Source organism: Electrona antarctica, assembly GCF_951216825.1.
Source record: "Electrona antarctica genome assembly, chromosome: 15".
In the NCBI taxonomy this organism is placed as follows: domain Eukaryota; kingdom Metazoa; phylum Chordata; class Actinopteri; order Myctophiformes; family Myctophidae; genus Electrona; species Electrona antarctica.
Window position 1 is genome coordinate 35,968,972 of NC_136796.1, and position 15,998 is coordinate 35,984,969.

Genomic DNA, 15,998 nt, shown 5'->3' on the forward strand with positions numbered 1-15,998 from the left:
GGGCCTTGATATGAAAAAGGTTGAAAACCACTGCTTTACAGGGTACAATTTTACACAGTAAAAGTGACACTCAAGATTTGAGTGTTGTGTATTCGTGTCACGGTGTGTGTGTGTGTGTGTGTGTGTGTGTGTGTGTGCCGCGCAGGTTGTACGAGCACACCTCGGTGGCCAGGATGTAAAGGCAGTGACAGCTTCATTAGGGCCCGGCCGCACAGGGAGACAGCGCCGTCCAAAGGAGGAGGGTGAAAGACAGAGAGGGAGGCGAGAGGAGAAGGGAGGAGAGGCAGGAAAGAGGGGAGAAAGAGAGAGACACGGGACAGGCCAGGTCTCCTGCAGGGCCGGCCCACCACGTCAGTCCAGACGAGTGGAGTCTGGGGCCGACAGCTGCTGTCTCCTTTAATGAGCCTTCACTGCTTTCACCCGCTTTCAATTCACCGGGCTGTCCAGCACCACTGCACTGCCCTAAATACACCCCTCCCCCCACACACCTCCCTCCCCAAATACCAAATACACAAAGTACACTTAGAGACACACACACGCACGCGCGTCACAGAGTTTGAGGTTGTCATCGGTTCTGCAGGTGATTCCCTCAGGTGTTCCAGAATAGTTAAATTAATTCCTTGTCATCCTATAATTAGGGCAGTCTCATCTGGGAGAGAGCAGACACCAGGTAGGGTGTGACCAGTGTCACTTAAGAGAAAGCCAAAACATGTACACTGTACACTCACTACACTGTACAGCTACATACCAAAAACCTTACTGTTGATTTCAAGAGCCATCGATCTATCATTGTCTCTTCACAGCTTTGGCCATATATAGAAAATAAACAGAACATTGATCAGTTCATTTTTAGATTTCACATTAAACGTATCTGAATAACTGAGTCAAAGCTGGCTAAACGTCATTGTACAGTGCCGTAGTTAATAAGTAACGGTAGTTTATTCGTAAATGTTTTGGCTATACTTTCCAAATCAATCAGTGCTTTAAAAAGGATTAAAATGCAACCATAACCATCATAACAGTGCGGAAAAAGAGCATATTAGTGACATCAAATGGAAATATGACGACTATCCAGGGCGGCCTATTTCCAATGAGGAGTCACTACACAGGGAAGACACCTTTTTACATTTTAACCAAACAACGGTAGCGTCTACCGAGGTAGTGTAGCAGCAAATGGTGCTCTCAACCAGCTTTTCTGGTGCCAGGTAATCCTGAACAGATTTTCCACAAAAGAAATGTATCTCCACGTTCATCTAAAAAATACGTGGTGTTTTCCGCTGGTAAATAGCCTATTGTATAGTAACTTTATTGCCCCATGGGCTGGGCTGAGTTTGTTTAGGTGAGACATAACTAGAGGGATGGACTGTTTTGTTCCGTTTCTCTTACAGTGTGACTCATGATTATGTGTGTAACACATGAGGATACAAATGTATCCAAACGGACACATTTGCTTAAAATTGAGTATATTTCCACTTAGGATTTCACAATTTTACAAACAGGAGAACTGTAGCTGTAGGACTATGGAACAGTCCCATTTACCTTACCCAGATCTGGGGTCTGCCATACTCTCCCCCTCTTTCAGTCCTCTCAAAACAATATTTCTGCTTGAGTAGAGTCCCAGGATGTTCAGGTCTAGGACAACAGAAGAGTGGGAAGTATGAAGCCCATGATCGCTCAACAAGAAAAATGTAGTTTAAATAAATCAGTTGACATGTATTGAAAAGGGGCTTGCATTCCTTTTTTTGCCATTTGCTACAAGTAACTCACCTATGTTAGGAACTTCTATTAGCCTTCTGCTGCCTGGTCAGAGGGATCAAACAAAAATCCTATTAACAGAAGCTTATGATACACAGGTAGAAAGAAGTGTTTTTACATCAACACTTGTGATAATTGCTACAAAAACCCAAGATCTGCTCTAACATGCATACGAACATGCTCCAATTTCTACACAAATCCTTGCGCCAGCAATCCTCACTAAGACGTCCAACCATCAAGTAAATAATTCAAATGATCAATTCATTGATGCAATAAGTCGATATCATCTGCAGGAGCATTGTTCATCATGTTGTGACACCCTTTCTTGAATCTCCCATGATGTCTACACTCCCTCTACTGGGCTGTTGCAAAAATGCATTCATTTGAGCCCCCAGTGTTTTGTCCTTCCACCCCTGTGCCATTTCATACCAAAACAAATGCATGCAAAAAGGGAAACTGTATGCAAGTGAAACTGACAAGTCAAATATCTTTGCAAAGATTTTTTTTATTCATCCATCGACAATAAAATGTTTTGTTACTTAAAATCTGTAGACATTCAAAATAAGATCCCTGCACAGTTTGCAGATAAAATTTATATTAACATTAAGAATTTAATATCATTAAGAATTTCCCAGTACTTCATTTCTCAGTACCACCAGATTTACTAAACACTAAAAAAAAAAAAGGAGCATACAAACACCGTATTAAATGGTGATCACACAAATCGCAAATGCTAAACAATCAATATTTAAATGTTTTAAGAGAAAGGAAAGGTATGGGAGCCAAAAGCCAACAGGCTTGGTCTCTGTGCATAACTATAGTCCCTGGTTTCCTGAAGGCAGTATACCCATACAGGGATTTGAACAGAAACCCACAAGTGTTACCTCTCTGCTGTCAGCACTAAACACAAGTACACATTTCTGGTTCAAATCTGCTCAAGCTATGGGAACCGGAGCAGGTAACTGGCATGCCACCTTCAGTAAAAGCCAGGACTACAGTTATGCACAGAGCCCATTCTTGGCTCTTCAACACTTCCCCATCGGGAAGTCGACAATCCGCTCTTCCGCTGAGTGTCAGTGGCTGTCAGTGTCCGATGTCCGTCTTCAGAGAGAACATCGACTTGCTGGTGAAGAGCTCATTAGTGACCAATGGTTCAATGGTCACTAACGATGGCTCAAAGGGTAGCGTCCATACTGGATCCCAAACCTGATGATGCGGACCAAAAGCTGCTGTAAAGAGAAGAGGGGTTACATTTATCATTTGGGATGGTCGATTAATCAAAAACATTCTAATCTACATGCACACCGACAGGGTTAACAAAACAAAGTTTAAATGCGTTATTGGTGCCATATCAAAGATACAGCAAATTGTGGAATTTGCCAGATTTTCAGTTTGGTAATTTAAAATGGTGATCTTAACCATTCCTGGGTCTGGTCAAAGTATACACAAAATCACAAATGTGTGCTTTCGTTACAGAAATCTAAAATACATACATAAAAAGACGGGTCTAATAACAGCTTCCCTGTAGATGTGTGACAAGTTGACGTCAGTCTTGCCCAAATATGGAGACACGGCAGATCTGAGATAATTCACAAAATGTGAAATATTTTCAGGATATCACTTTGTTGGTCTACTGGCAGTATGCAGAAGAGAACTGGCACCGATCAGGCCAGTGGTTTAACAAATTAGCCACCGCCAAACAAAAAGGCCCTCTTCTAGATCCTCCTCTGACTGAGGACAGTACAGTCAAAGGTTATTATAAAATAACACAAAAATCCCCAGGGGCTCATTTCTATTGTGGTCCATCGTACTCAATTCATAACTGCTAGTATTATTAATAACTAAATGCATCCTGTGATAATTACATTTCACAATCCGAGTCGTAGGAAGCTCTGCACCCATCTTCCAGGGGATCAATGCAGCTTCTTCTAGGCATCTGGATGGCCTGAGCCACTGTATACCTGGTCAGGCCCTGGACACACCTCTCTATTCTGGCTACGCTGAGATCCGACTGGAGGAACAGGTGGAGTCTGCTGTCTGATAGAAGCAACGGAGTGTAGATAACACTGCCAAAAGGAAGAGAGAATGTTAACAGCAGTAGACAAACTTTAGGAAAATGAGCAAGTAACGTTTTTTTGAAAAAACTTGAAAGTGTGAGAACTACTGATTTAGAAGGCATTTGTAGAATCAGCTCGTGTACCAGTAGATGGCGATACTACATTTAAGGTTATAGTAGTTGTCAATTTCTGGGAAGAGGGACACTCACTGGTCTAAAAATGTCCGCAGGCCCTCCATCCTCTGGTTGACCTGTTCCGTGTCGTTCATTCTGAAGAAGGGGTTCCAGGGGAGCAGCTTGGGTACATTTCTGAATAGAAAACAGACAAATCAACCAGGGGTATGTTGCTTTTTATAATTAATAACAGAAAATGGCACCATAAAGGTTAACAAATCCATTCTCATCTCATTTGTCTCATTAGGAGCACTAGCTAAATTGCTCCCGAATCTCTAATAAGTGAGATGCAATTGAGATGCATGAATGGCCCATCAAAGACGACTATCAAGTGAGGAATTACAAAATATTAAAATAAAAAAGATAGCAAGTGTGCTCTAAAAATATAAAATAACCAAGATGATAGTGCAAACTTACACGGGGCAAGCATTCTCTTGCAGACTGTTGCGCAGCCAAACAAACTCATTGTACCGTCTCCTTACGCACGATGTCTTTTTAGCAAAACACATGCTATTGGTCTACACAAAGAAAAAAGGAGAACACAATTTAACACAAGGCTGGTAGGATACATCCAACACAAATACAAGCCTCTTTAGTCAACTCTGTTAACACTACTTCATAATTCACTGTATGTAGTGGTGGAAAGTAACTAATTACATTTACCCAAGTACTGTACTTAAGTACAATTTTGATTCGTATTTGTACTTTACTTGAGCATTTCCCATTTCCAATACTTTCCTTGTACTCTACTACATCTCAGAGCCAATATTTTTACTTTTACTCCACAACAATCTGAAAAGTTTAGTTAATAGTTCCTTTACCTCAGATTCAAATTTTGATTAGAAAACATACATTAACCACTTCAACACTACATTTCGGCCATGAAAAGGGACATTCTACATTACAGTATTGGTACTCTTACTTAAGTAAAACATTAGTACTTTTTCCACCACTGACTATGGTGTCACTTGCCGACACTGAAATAAAATATATTTTGGTGAGAGACAACAGTGTACGTGAAGTAGGCCTATAAATTAACTCAATCAGTCTCTGCTGGTCGTAGCCTTAACCTTGAGACAAAGCATATGCCAAAAAGCACTCACATTCAAACTGATCTCATAGTCGACGTACGTGTGCCAGAAGTCGACTCTGTGGCGCATTGGATCTCGAACAGAAATGCTGACAAATTCCTACAGTGGTGCAAAAATGAAAAGAAATAGAAGAGAATATCCCACCCAGTGGGTAGAGAGTGTTATGCAGGGGGTTAGTTTGTAAATACAAAGAAGCGAATATAATCCATTTCTAATGGATGAAGCCTTGGCCTGGAAGAGAGGTCATCCGGTGGTCTCCGAACTTCTTAGAGTGTTTCAACCCTCAACCACTACACTACTCTCCAGGTGGCGGGTCAGCAGTGATTGGCCCCTCTGCTCCAGGCTTCCAGCTATAGACGAATCCACGGAGGGGTGCCCCGGGCGCAGCCATCACCGAGGCGCAACCAGCACCAGCTATAGCATCGTCCACACCGGCCAACAGGGAACGCAGAAACCTGCCGGCCAGGTGCAGCAAACCAGTGCTGACCACACCACACCCCAGCAACCACCGTGGTTGGTATGGTTTGCCTCGTGCCTAGTGTCTTCCTCACTTAAAATAGACAAGGAGATGACACCGTAACCACAGTAACTGTGCCTGAAATAGGCAAATGCTACACATTCATAGTTTGCTCCCCCCCCCCCCCCCCATTTCCTGTCAGACTACTGTTCATCTATCAATAAAGGCAGAAAAAAACCTCCAAAAATATATTTTAGGGTCAATTAGTTATGGTTTTGGGATAAAGCTGCATGTGTGGATACAATGGAGAAGGCGTACAAACTGGACATGTCTCAGCACAATCTTTCCACCAACATCTGTAACTCCCCTCAACTTGTGCCAAGCCATAAAACCACTTATGCCCCATATACTTTGACAAATAATCTAAATGATTCAATTAGACATTTTTGAAGATGAAAAAAATAAAAGAAATGTGCCCAAAATAACTCCATGACCCATGCATGAGATATCTAGATTCTAGAATCAAAGCCATATGCTTTGTGTGTGGAGAGCTGCCACTCACCGTTTCAATTAGGCTGTCCAACAGATTGTCCATAGTTGGCATTTTGGCAAAGAAACCTGAAAAAGAAATGGAGCAGTTAAACATGAGTTTGGGATTCAGGAACTATATTCCTCACTTGCATAATAAAATTCCCTTTGCGCCTGCACCAGAAATGGCCAGCAAGCAGTTTAGTGTGGCAAAAATGTCAACCACCAGCAATAGATTTTAAAGGGTTGCTATCAATAGAGAAAGGGTCAGGGGACATGACATTGGGCCAGGAGGGTTTATAACCAACAACACCTTCAGAAAGATGCAATAGCGCACATCTATTCGGTTCAGTGCGTGATGGGGACAATCTGTAGCCTGATCATAAACACCTTTACATGGACTCAAACAGGCAGCACTAGTATGTCAACTGTATCAAAGCCTCTGGTGGCACATTGCAAGGATAATACAGCCGACTTCAGAAATCTACTCTACTTTGTTATGATTTTAAAATGAATTAAAAGCATCCCTCAATCAGCCAATTGATAAGGCATTATGGATGTCAACTAAAGTTATTCCACATTCCAGGATGTGGTGGGTGTGACTTAGCATCCTGGAATGATCTACTAGAGTAGATAATGTGCAACGTCGTATTTTGTCCTCCAGACAACAGATGACCAAACGAATCAATAAGCACAAACGGTTCACTGCAGGAACCAACTCTCCACAGAAATCACATTTAATATTTTTATTTTCAGAAAGATTTATACAAAGCTAATGGAACATACGTCCAAAATTGTAGAGTTGATGGGGGGGGGGGGGGGGTAAGTCAATCCACAAGAACTACAGATGAGGAAAGCAGTTAAGTTTCAGTGGATGTCCAACATAAATTAAAATGTATAGCCTATGTTATTTAAAGTTTGGCCAGCCAATTTCTAAATCATTGAATTTGCCCACCTATTTATTTGCCACTATACTCGTGCATGAACATTCGACACTTAAGACCTAGTATGGTCTAACAAAATAATAATTATATATGAGCCCACTTCAGAAAACAATAGCCTAATAGGCCTTGACTGTCATGAATAATACGAGCGTCATGACTTATCTCCTCCGTGATAACAGGGAAGGGTTCACGAAGGTATGGGAACCAGTCTTAGATATAGTGGACCCTTCTAGACCTTATTGAACGGTAGTGAACAACAAAGACTCTGGTGACCTGTAATGTAATCATGTCAAGACTGTGGTGTACTCGTTGTCTTTTTTTTGTGTTTGTTTTTTGTCTGTGCATTGTAATGTCCGTATTGTGGTTCTTGTTGTTTTCCTATGTTATGTTGAAAAAAGAAAAATGTGTGGTTCTAGGCTATACATTGAACTGTGATTGAACAGTTGTGAAATCTCAGAGCCTCAATAAAAATACATAAAAAAAAAAGCCCCATAAAACTATTCCAAGAACCTTTACATTGTAAACAGTACATGTAGCCTACATTCGATAGCTTTGCGGTTTAGTAAATCACAACACCTGTCAGCATACTACTTACCTTCTTTGGACTCGAACGGGAAAACCGTTTGTGTGTTTGCAGCTGATGGGGTGTTTCCCAATGGCGAGCTCCCCGGTTAAAACTAGTATGTAAACTAGGCCTACTGCAAAACAGCAGAGTAAAATGTCTAAAAAGCTTTGGATTGCTACAGAGTTAAAATCGCATGGCTGTAGGCCCATAGAGTTATATAGGGTAGAAGCAGTGACTGTGGGCACTACAACTTAACTTAGCCAACTGCCAAACAAAACACTGTTTGGAGGACTGCCTGGAGGACTGCCTGTTTCGCCAGTCCTCCTTTTCTGCGTATCGGCTATCATCATGCCCACCTGTGCACGATTGCAATCACCTGATTGGAAGAGGTGGTTAGTCATTCAAGAGTCAAGAATTAATAAATCATGCTCTTTCTATTTCCAAAGCGCCACCCAGTCCCTGGGAACATAAAACAGTTAATTCTTTATTGTTACATTATTATGCCCATTATGTGTTAAATTCTAGGCTTGCTTGCTTGCTTGTGTAGCCCCCAGCCAAGACCCAGCCTGCAAGTTGCGCGTTGGTCTGGCGAGTGGGAGGCCCACTTTCCACGCATTGCTACAATTGCATCAGCATAGGACTAAGAACATTGCAAGAATTACCTATAAAATAAACTATAGAAATTGTGAGGGGAAAAACCTTACCTTTCACCTAAATGAATAGCCATTATTATTATCAACAATACCACGGTAAAAAAAGATAATTTGACATGGGTAGCACAATATTGATTGATTGATTGAAGAATTTATTAACAGTTTGCCGAATTACAGTACATTTCAAGCACAAACTCAATACAAAGGCTGTTAACTGTGAGTGGACGACCCAATTAAGCATTACACTTGTTTCCAATAGGGTCCACCATGTTCAAATCATCAAAACATTTAGAGACGTACAAATAGACACTTCTATAGACAGAACAGGAATTCATCATAAAGGAGGTAAAAAGGGTAAAAAGGGAAAAGAAACATATACAGTGAGGGGGAAAAAAGCAGGAAAAAAGGGGTGGGCGGTGGGGGGGATTCACGTTCAGCTCCGTTAATTTGTTTGTTTTTCCGATTTTACAGGGCCAGTTTCGAATTGCAGCCGCCCGTAGGTGCCCTTTGAGAGCGGTTTTGAAAGAGTCAAGGGATTCGCATGTCTTAATGACAGTTGGTAGGGCGTTCCACATTTTGGTGGCATAGGAGCGAAAATAATTTAGTCCCTTGTTTGTGCCGAATCTGGGTTGTACATGGTTCGTTGCACTCCCTCTGGTGTTGTGGGTGTGGACTTCGTTAACATTAAGGAAGTATCTAGACAGGTACATGGGTATCTTGGTGGTGTATCGAATCTTGTGGACCAGTCACCAGACCCATTGCAAGATGCTGTACTCTGTCGTCGACCCTAAGCCATTCCAGCCTGTCGAAGTGGGCAGGGGTGAGGTGGGTTCGGGGGGCTAGGTCAAGTAGGAGCCTGACCAGTTTGTTTTGGGAAGTCTGGAGCCTGGTTTTAAGGGCCTTTGAGGTGCTGTGGTACCAGGAGGTGCATGCATAGTCAAAGAAACCCTGTACAAGGGCTCCTGTTAAGGTCTTCAAGGTGTTTTTGTTGACCAGTGAGGAGATCCTGTAAAGGAATCTTGTTCTATGGTTGACCTTTTTGATTACATTGGTGGCCATTTTATCACCGGAAAGATTAGCCTCCAGGATGGAACCTAGGTAGGTAATTTCATCTTTGTGTGATAACATTGTCACCCACTAATTACTAATAGAGCCAAAGAGAATGGATTCAGTTTTTCCCAGGTGTAAAGATAGTTTGTTATCAGCGAGCCAGGTGCAGATTCTACCGAGTTCATACCGAGTTCATACAGATAGCCTACATTTGACTTATGGCTCTGAGCATGGCCTCCAGCTCTGCTTTAAGTTTATACAATACGTTCAGTTAATAAGACATGATTTAACAATGGCAATATTATAATGACAACACATGTTTGTTTTTTTTGCTACATGCATTAGACTCAGAGCATGGCGTAGCTTAAATACACCTTAAATACGCCTTGAAACCAGTATAGGACCTTTAATATTCCCAGTTGAATGTTCAAGTTACCTACACACACACACACTCAAGGAAAATGATTAAATAAATTGAAATATATGATATGACGTATGACATGGCATGTTGTGACTTGTGACTTTCTCAATTATATTGTGATCAGCCCTGTCCAACAGTGGACAATTTATCTGCACCACCTATTTCCACTCTAATAACTACAAAATTTCACGATTTGACCTCACCCGTCTTTAAAAGTTATTCCACAAATCTGAGCCATAGGTCAGACACTCTAAAACTAAACAAACTATTGCATATCACATATATTATATTTCTTATAGTCTGCTGTCAACAAGTTGCAAATTCTGGGAAGCTATGGTCTGCTTATTTGCATAGCCTACAAAGCTTTGTCATTGTAATTGAAGAGATGGAAAGTTCCCATGGTTTATGCACCAGTATCACCAGAGGTGGTGGTACTTATTATGATTATGGCCAATACGTGGCCCTAGAAATTCAACAAGTGTGGGTCTAAATGCTATCTTCACTGCATACATACATAAGCAGATATACCTCACAGAAAGTTAATAAAGATTTGTGTGGTATAACTGCACACTGATAGAACTGCGTGTGTAATGGAATGTTACAGGTGCAGATAGAAATGTGAGGTAATCATTTTGTGCTGGCCTCATCCTTGAATGTTGTACAAAGAGCATATTTAGTTCATTAAAAGTTCAAACAGAACTGAAGAGACAGACATTCTTTCGAACTGAGATTTATTTAACTGGGGACCCCCCTCGAAGCCCTTCAATGAAACCTGGGGGTCCCAGACCCTTTGAGTATAATACTAGCCTATATGTAAGACTGTCACATATTGTAAACTATTTACTGAATGATTTTCTGGGCTAGATATCTCTGGCGGGCCAGTTCTTGCCCACGGGCCGCCTTTTGCCGAACACTGGCCTAGACTAGAGGTAAAGCGGTCGACCAGTAACCAAAACATTGTTTCAATCCCCAGCACAGACAAGAGGAAATATTCCAGTTGTGAGCTAGTGCATGGATGCTAGCTGGTATTATCTACTGTATGGTGTCCATCATCTCTACCTACAGTAAATGCCCGCTTAAGCAAGGCACTGTCCCAAAACTGTTCCATGGCTGCTGCACTGCAGGTAACTCTCCCTGAGATCTGTTTTAACTAGAAAGGATATGAAAAAAGTTTCTGGTGAAAGAATGTGCGTGATACTTTATCATGTATGCGTGTATGATTCAAAACTAAACAAGATTGACTATTACATAATTTTTTGGCCACATGTGAAAATTTATTTTACACATTGTTGTATACTCTTACCTGTATCCGTTTAATGCCTCATTGCCTGCTGCAGTACTGCTATAACACCTGAATTCCGAGGTCTAGAATAGTCACCCAGGCCTGGATAGTTGAGTGGTGCAACCACTCCCTTTTTTGTGAGCTTTGAGAAAGTTAACATTTTTACCAACATGAACCCAAGCATCCCTATACTGTGCCTATAGCAGGCATGCCATAATAGGCAAACATTCTGTAATAAAATCAGATCTACAAGCTTATAGCATAATCACATTGGGCTCACACCCCCAGACACACACCAAAACAAACAAAGTCGACAGTGAGCTTTTAGCTCTAGCCCAGAGTAGTCAACTCATTCAACTTGTATAAAAATAGCAGTAGTTCATAGTACTTAGGTGGCACTGGCCACACATCAGTTCTTTCATATTTTAGTTACTAAATAGACATTAGAAGTATGACCTTGTACAGAGTCAAGCACAGAACTATTTGTGCACATTTGACCTCCAGTTTGGAGATCATAAGTTGCTTAGATGCTACAATCTACGCAGTATGACAGAGAGGACCAAGCCAACCAGCCATCATATACATTTATTATATTTGACCAAGTGCAAATACCTTTAAAGGGAACTAAAATATACATCCCATAATGTATTTAAAATGATCAGTTGTAAAATGGGAACCAAAGACCAAAAAACAAAAAGACAAGCAAGAGGGAACATATGCTGCTTTTCATATCAAAAACTAGTACAAGAATGAAATAAAAACAAGTTTATTATAAAAAAAAACATCATAACACATGTAATAAGCAAAGTAGTTCAATTCAGTGTGTAATGCAACTATTACCATTGGTTCTTCCAAGATAACAAGTTTGTGCCGGACACAAACTAGAAAATACATTTTGAAACCCCCATGAACATACAGAACGAGACATGAAGGAACTGAAATTGTCAGTCATGAGGAAAATAAGAGGAGAGGTGGGGGTAACTACTGAGCTTCATCTTCGGGACATGAGTGCCATGTCAGTCTCTCTTCATAGAACGAGATAACCACTTGAGGGCATCGGGTGTTGGCCTCTCGGGCTGGAACTAAGTCTGCTTCATCAGAGTCCTTCCTGTAGGGCAGAAAATAATTCCAAGTTTTCACTCCAAACAGTGCCGGGGGGTTACCACCCGCACTGTAAAATACAAAATAGTCACGTATTTGGACACTAAAAGACATTTCCCGTAATGAACTTATTAGGGCTGGGGCGGTAGGGGATTTATTTTACCGCGGTAATGAACCGGATACCGCGGTATGCGTTACATACCGGCCAACTCCAGGAGGGCCGTAGGTCTCCCGGGGGACAGCGGAAACGCTACAAGGACCACATAAAGACCCTCCTGAAGTCCTGTGCTATCAAACCCTCTGCACTGGAAGACCTGGCTGCTGATCGCCACACCTGGCGCACCATCAGCCACGAGGGCATCGCACACCTCCAGGAGCAGACCACGGAGAGGAGAAAACAGAAGCGCATACAGCGACACCAGCGTGCTGCAGGGGACCTCCCCTCATGAGGATTTCATCTGCCCCACATGTGGCAATTCATATGGCTCACGCATTGGCCTGCATAGCCACATGCAATGGCACCGTCGCAACCCCCCTCAATAACCCACGCTTGGAGCAACGTCATCATCGAAATCGATGGACAGCCATAAGCAAGTAAGTAAGCATGGCGATATTGCGGTTATTGCACCAAGCCCTAGAACTTAGCCCTAGCACTTTGTTCCATATTTTAAGGTCGGGGAATAAATATGAATGACGGGGCGATTTATCTGACAAATCTGCTTCCCTCCGCCGGGCCAGATATAATTGCTGGCAGGCTGGTTCTGGCCGTCTGTTGCCTAACATTGCTGTACACAGAAAGGTCGCATTCACACCAGAATACTTTACTGTGATAAAAAGGAATCCTGCAGCGTATTGTCAGAAAATGTGCTTCATTCGAAGTCTGATTGCTTGATCCGCATTCTAGTTCGCCAAACGGGGGTTTCGTTTCGCTTCAAAGCGCACCTGACTTAGATTCACTGCAGGTGTGAATGCAATCGCATCAAATAAAGGAAATAAAATGTGAGGAGTAAACAGTTGGGAGTTGGAGAAGGCATATTTTACGCAGCACAAAGATGTCACGTTACCGTGGATAGACGTGGTCGAATGAGGATAAACGTTGGATAATTCCAACAAGCAAAAAAAAAAAAAATATGTGCCCATCGTTTATAGCGCCCGGACCACTTTTACCGACTGACCGGATGTTGTTGTGAATGTCTGTGTAGCAGCTAACAATAGCCACAACATTAACGATGCGAACGACAACAACGGGAGGTAAAATCTAACAAGACTAGCGACTGGACAGCGGGGGCACGTCAAACAACCTTTTTTTATAATTAGGCGGGATGATTTAGATCGAGAGTTATTAATGTTTTAAGATTTTCGTTGTCGTCTGCTAAACAAGCAGGGAACATTTTCGATGACGTGTAACTGTTGTGCAACACCGAGGATTGCGCAACCAGCGCTTCTAGGCTGTAGAGCGATGCGACCGGTTTTGATATCACTAATTTGGGCACATGGCCGTACTAAGTACCATGACAGACATCTACGTCATGGGCCCTTAAACTGTCAGAGCACATTGATAAAGTTCCCTGCTGCGTTTCCTTTTTGCGGTTGATACAGCGCAGTGTGAAGGCAAACGCAGCAAATTAAAGATGGAAGAATGATGCAACTTCTCCACCCAATAACATCGAGTCTACCGAAGTGTGTGTGGATGACTTGCTTATTTATGACTCACCACTTCATCAAAAACATCAACTCGCCGCTGCTGTCTGTTGCACCGATGATCCTCTCTGGATCTAGGTTTCTGGCAAATCCACGGGGCTTCTCGACCTACGAGAAGAAAAGGACATTTATTACACAATAAATGGCCATGTCTCAGGAAAAGCTTGTACGGTTGAGTGTTTTATGAAACTCACCACATCCTTCTTCTTAGCGTCCGTCTCAGGATCCTCTGTTGAGGACTTTCTTTTGGCGGTTGCCGGCTTCTCCGACACATTCTTCTGTGCTTCAAGAAATGCCGATATCAGCTCAGGGCAATCCAGATTCTCCTCTGGCTCCCAGGTGTTGTCCGCCCTGAAGGAAACGGCAACAATGATGGCATAAACGAGTGGTTCTCAACTAGTGGTCCTTGAGGGGATTCCAGGTGGTCCCCAGCTAAATGGAGACTTTGGAGAGTTGGTAACCAAATGGACCCTTATAGATCTTTAACTCTTGGGTTCAAGAGTTAAATTATTGTTAAACATCTGCACCACTTAATTTACAAGAAGGACATGGCATAAACAGTATTCACATGCACGAGGGAAACACTTCCAGCTCAGGGGGTGCAGGGGCACAGTGAACTCACTCTGTAAATCCTTTCCACTTGAGGAAGAACTGCACTTTCCCATTGACAATGCGCTGGTCAATCACCCTCTCCACAACAAATTCTTCAGGCACCACAGTAGTCGTCGCAGTCGCCGGAGTTGCCTCCTTCGTCTTTGCGCCTCCTCCTGTTGTCTTCTGCTTTTTGCCCATATTGCACTAAAACAGGAGAAAACTCGAATGTGAAATTAACTTAAATGCACAATTAGGATATCATGGAGACTATGCTGCACATTACTTGTTATATTAGCAACATTTTAATTAATTACTTCCTCTATTTTTTGTTAGTGGTGCACCACCTTGAGATGCCTTGAGTTGTACCGTTGCCTGTCATTTGTCATCATATCTATACAAGACAGATAGTTATCAAATAAAACTTAAGGGAAAACATCTGTCTCCACCAGGTGTTACTGCTGCCCTTAATGATGCATATATTATTTAAAATGAACTAAAAGCCCAGGTAATATGGTAAATTAATAGTAAATTATTTAATGTAATAAATGGGGGTCGATTATCAAAGATTTAAAATAAAAAGCAGTGCATGTTTAGCTCCTTTTAAGGAAAAGCAGCAATGTTTCTAGCAAAAGCTAGTCTTTAATTATCAACATATACTACAACTATATAACTTAACAGAACAAAAAAGTGACAATCTTGAAAGAATTCAGCTTTTTGTAGCGTGGGGCAGGACCATGGAGTTATACTATATCGGGCAGGATGGGCCCGTTTAAAAATAATGGGCCGCTTCACCGCTTGCTAGCATTAGCCGTTAGCTACCAGACGCCGGCCTAGATTAGAGGGACATTTAAATGTATGCTCACGTTTCACCCAGCAGGCTGTAAATTGGTGAAACTAAAATTCACTGCAATAGTTCACGTGTCTCCGACAGAATCATACGTTGGCTTGTTGTTTTCCGTTAACAAGCACTAAAGTCTGAATTGTGCCGCGTCTTTGCGTGCAGTTTCGTGCACCCTAAAATAGCAGATCTACAAGCTCACAACGCGACGCGTCGCCCTCATCTTGATGCAAGTCCTTCTGCAGATCGCTACTGTATGCATCGCAGCCGTGTAACAAAATCAATAAAAGTTGTATTAACGTCGTGGGTTTTTGCTTCACGTGGGGGGGGGGGGGGAAGCCATAGTCGACTACTACACACGCATCTTGGTCATGCACACTTTTTGCATTATTCAAAATACGCATGCAAGAAAAAAATAACCGCCCGTTTAAACATTCGCTAGCATGCAACTTAGCAACTCTGCACACAATGCATTGTCTGGTGGCGGCTGCTCGAAACTTTACAAGCATGCCTTTAAGTTGTTTTGTGGCCTTGCCGTGTGCTCGCATGTTACTCTGGTAACAAAAAACGATCAGGGCACGAGAAGACTTAACATACATACCTTGTTTACTTGCAAAAATGCAGAAGGTACAAAGCTGTTGTGTGTGACTGTGTTGACTTTGCAGAAACGCGTGGAATCGGGAAAGGAATGGAGAAGACTCGCCTACTACTGTATGAGTTCTCTTCTCTGATTGCACGTACGCGCCAAATGAAACCTAACTTAACTATTTTCTACGGGTGCCGTGAAG

At 42.2% G+C, this 15,998-nt stretch overlaps 2 protein-coding genes across 5 annotated transcripts; both read right to left on the reverse strand.

Annotated features, from left to right (window-relative positions):
• Positions 1–2,240: 2,240 nt before the first annotated feature.
• snx10a (sorting nexin 10a) lies at positions 2,241–7,890 on the reverse strand. 4 transcript variants are annotated; one of them, XM_079522155.1, is made up of 8 exons: positions 7,601–7,890; positions 6,096–6,151; positions 5,089–5,175; positions 4,403–4,503; positions 4,022–4,120; positions 3,621–3,821; positions 3,249–3,334; positions 2,241–2,981 (listed from the first exon to the last, which is right to left on the reverse strand). In XM_079522155.1, exons 2-8 carry the CDS (start codon positions 6,135–6,137, stop codon positions 2,839–2,841), a joined length of 759 nt encoding a protein of 252 aa, XP_079378281.1. In that variant the 5' UTR covers positions 6,138–6,151; positions 7,601–7,890; the 3' UTR covers positions 2,241–2,838. The 4 variants fall into 4 exon arrangements, with proteins under 4 accessions (XP_079378281.1, XP_079378280.1, XP_079378283.1 ...); XM_079522154.1 differs by having other exon boundaries at positions 2,241–2,984; positions 7,601–7,889; XM_079522157.1 differs by lacking the exon at positions 3,249–3,334 and having other exon boundaries at positions 7,601–7,889.
• A 3,655-nt stretch (positions 7,891–11,545) lies between these two features.
• On the reverse strand, positions 11,546–15,978 carry cbx3a (chromobox homolog 3a (HP1 gamma homolog, Drosophila)). The gene is made up of 5 exons (XM_079522330.1): positions 15,812–15,978; positions 14,401–14,576; positions 13,973–14,129; positions 13,792–13,886; positions 11,546–12,084 (listed from the first exon to the last, which is right to left on the reverse strand). The coding sequence occupies exons 2-5, from the start codon at positions 14,568–14,570 to the stop codon at positions 11,958–11,960; spliced, it is 549 nt and encodes a 182-aa protein (XP_079378456.1). The 5' UTR covers positions 14,571–14,576; positions 15,812–15,978; the 3' UTR covers positions 11,546–11,957.
• Between the last annotated feature and the right edge of the window lie 20 nt (positions 15,979–15,998).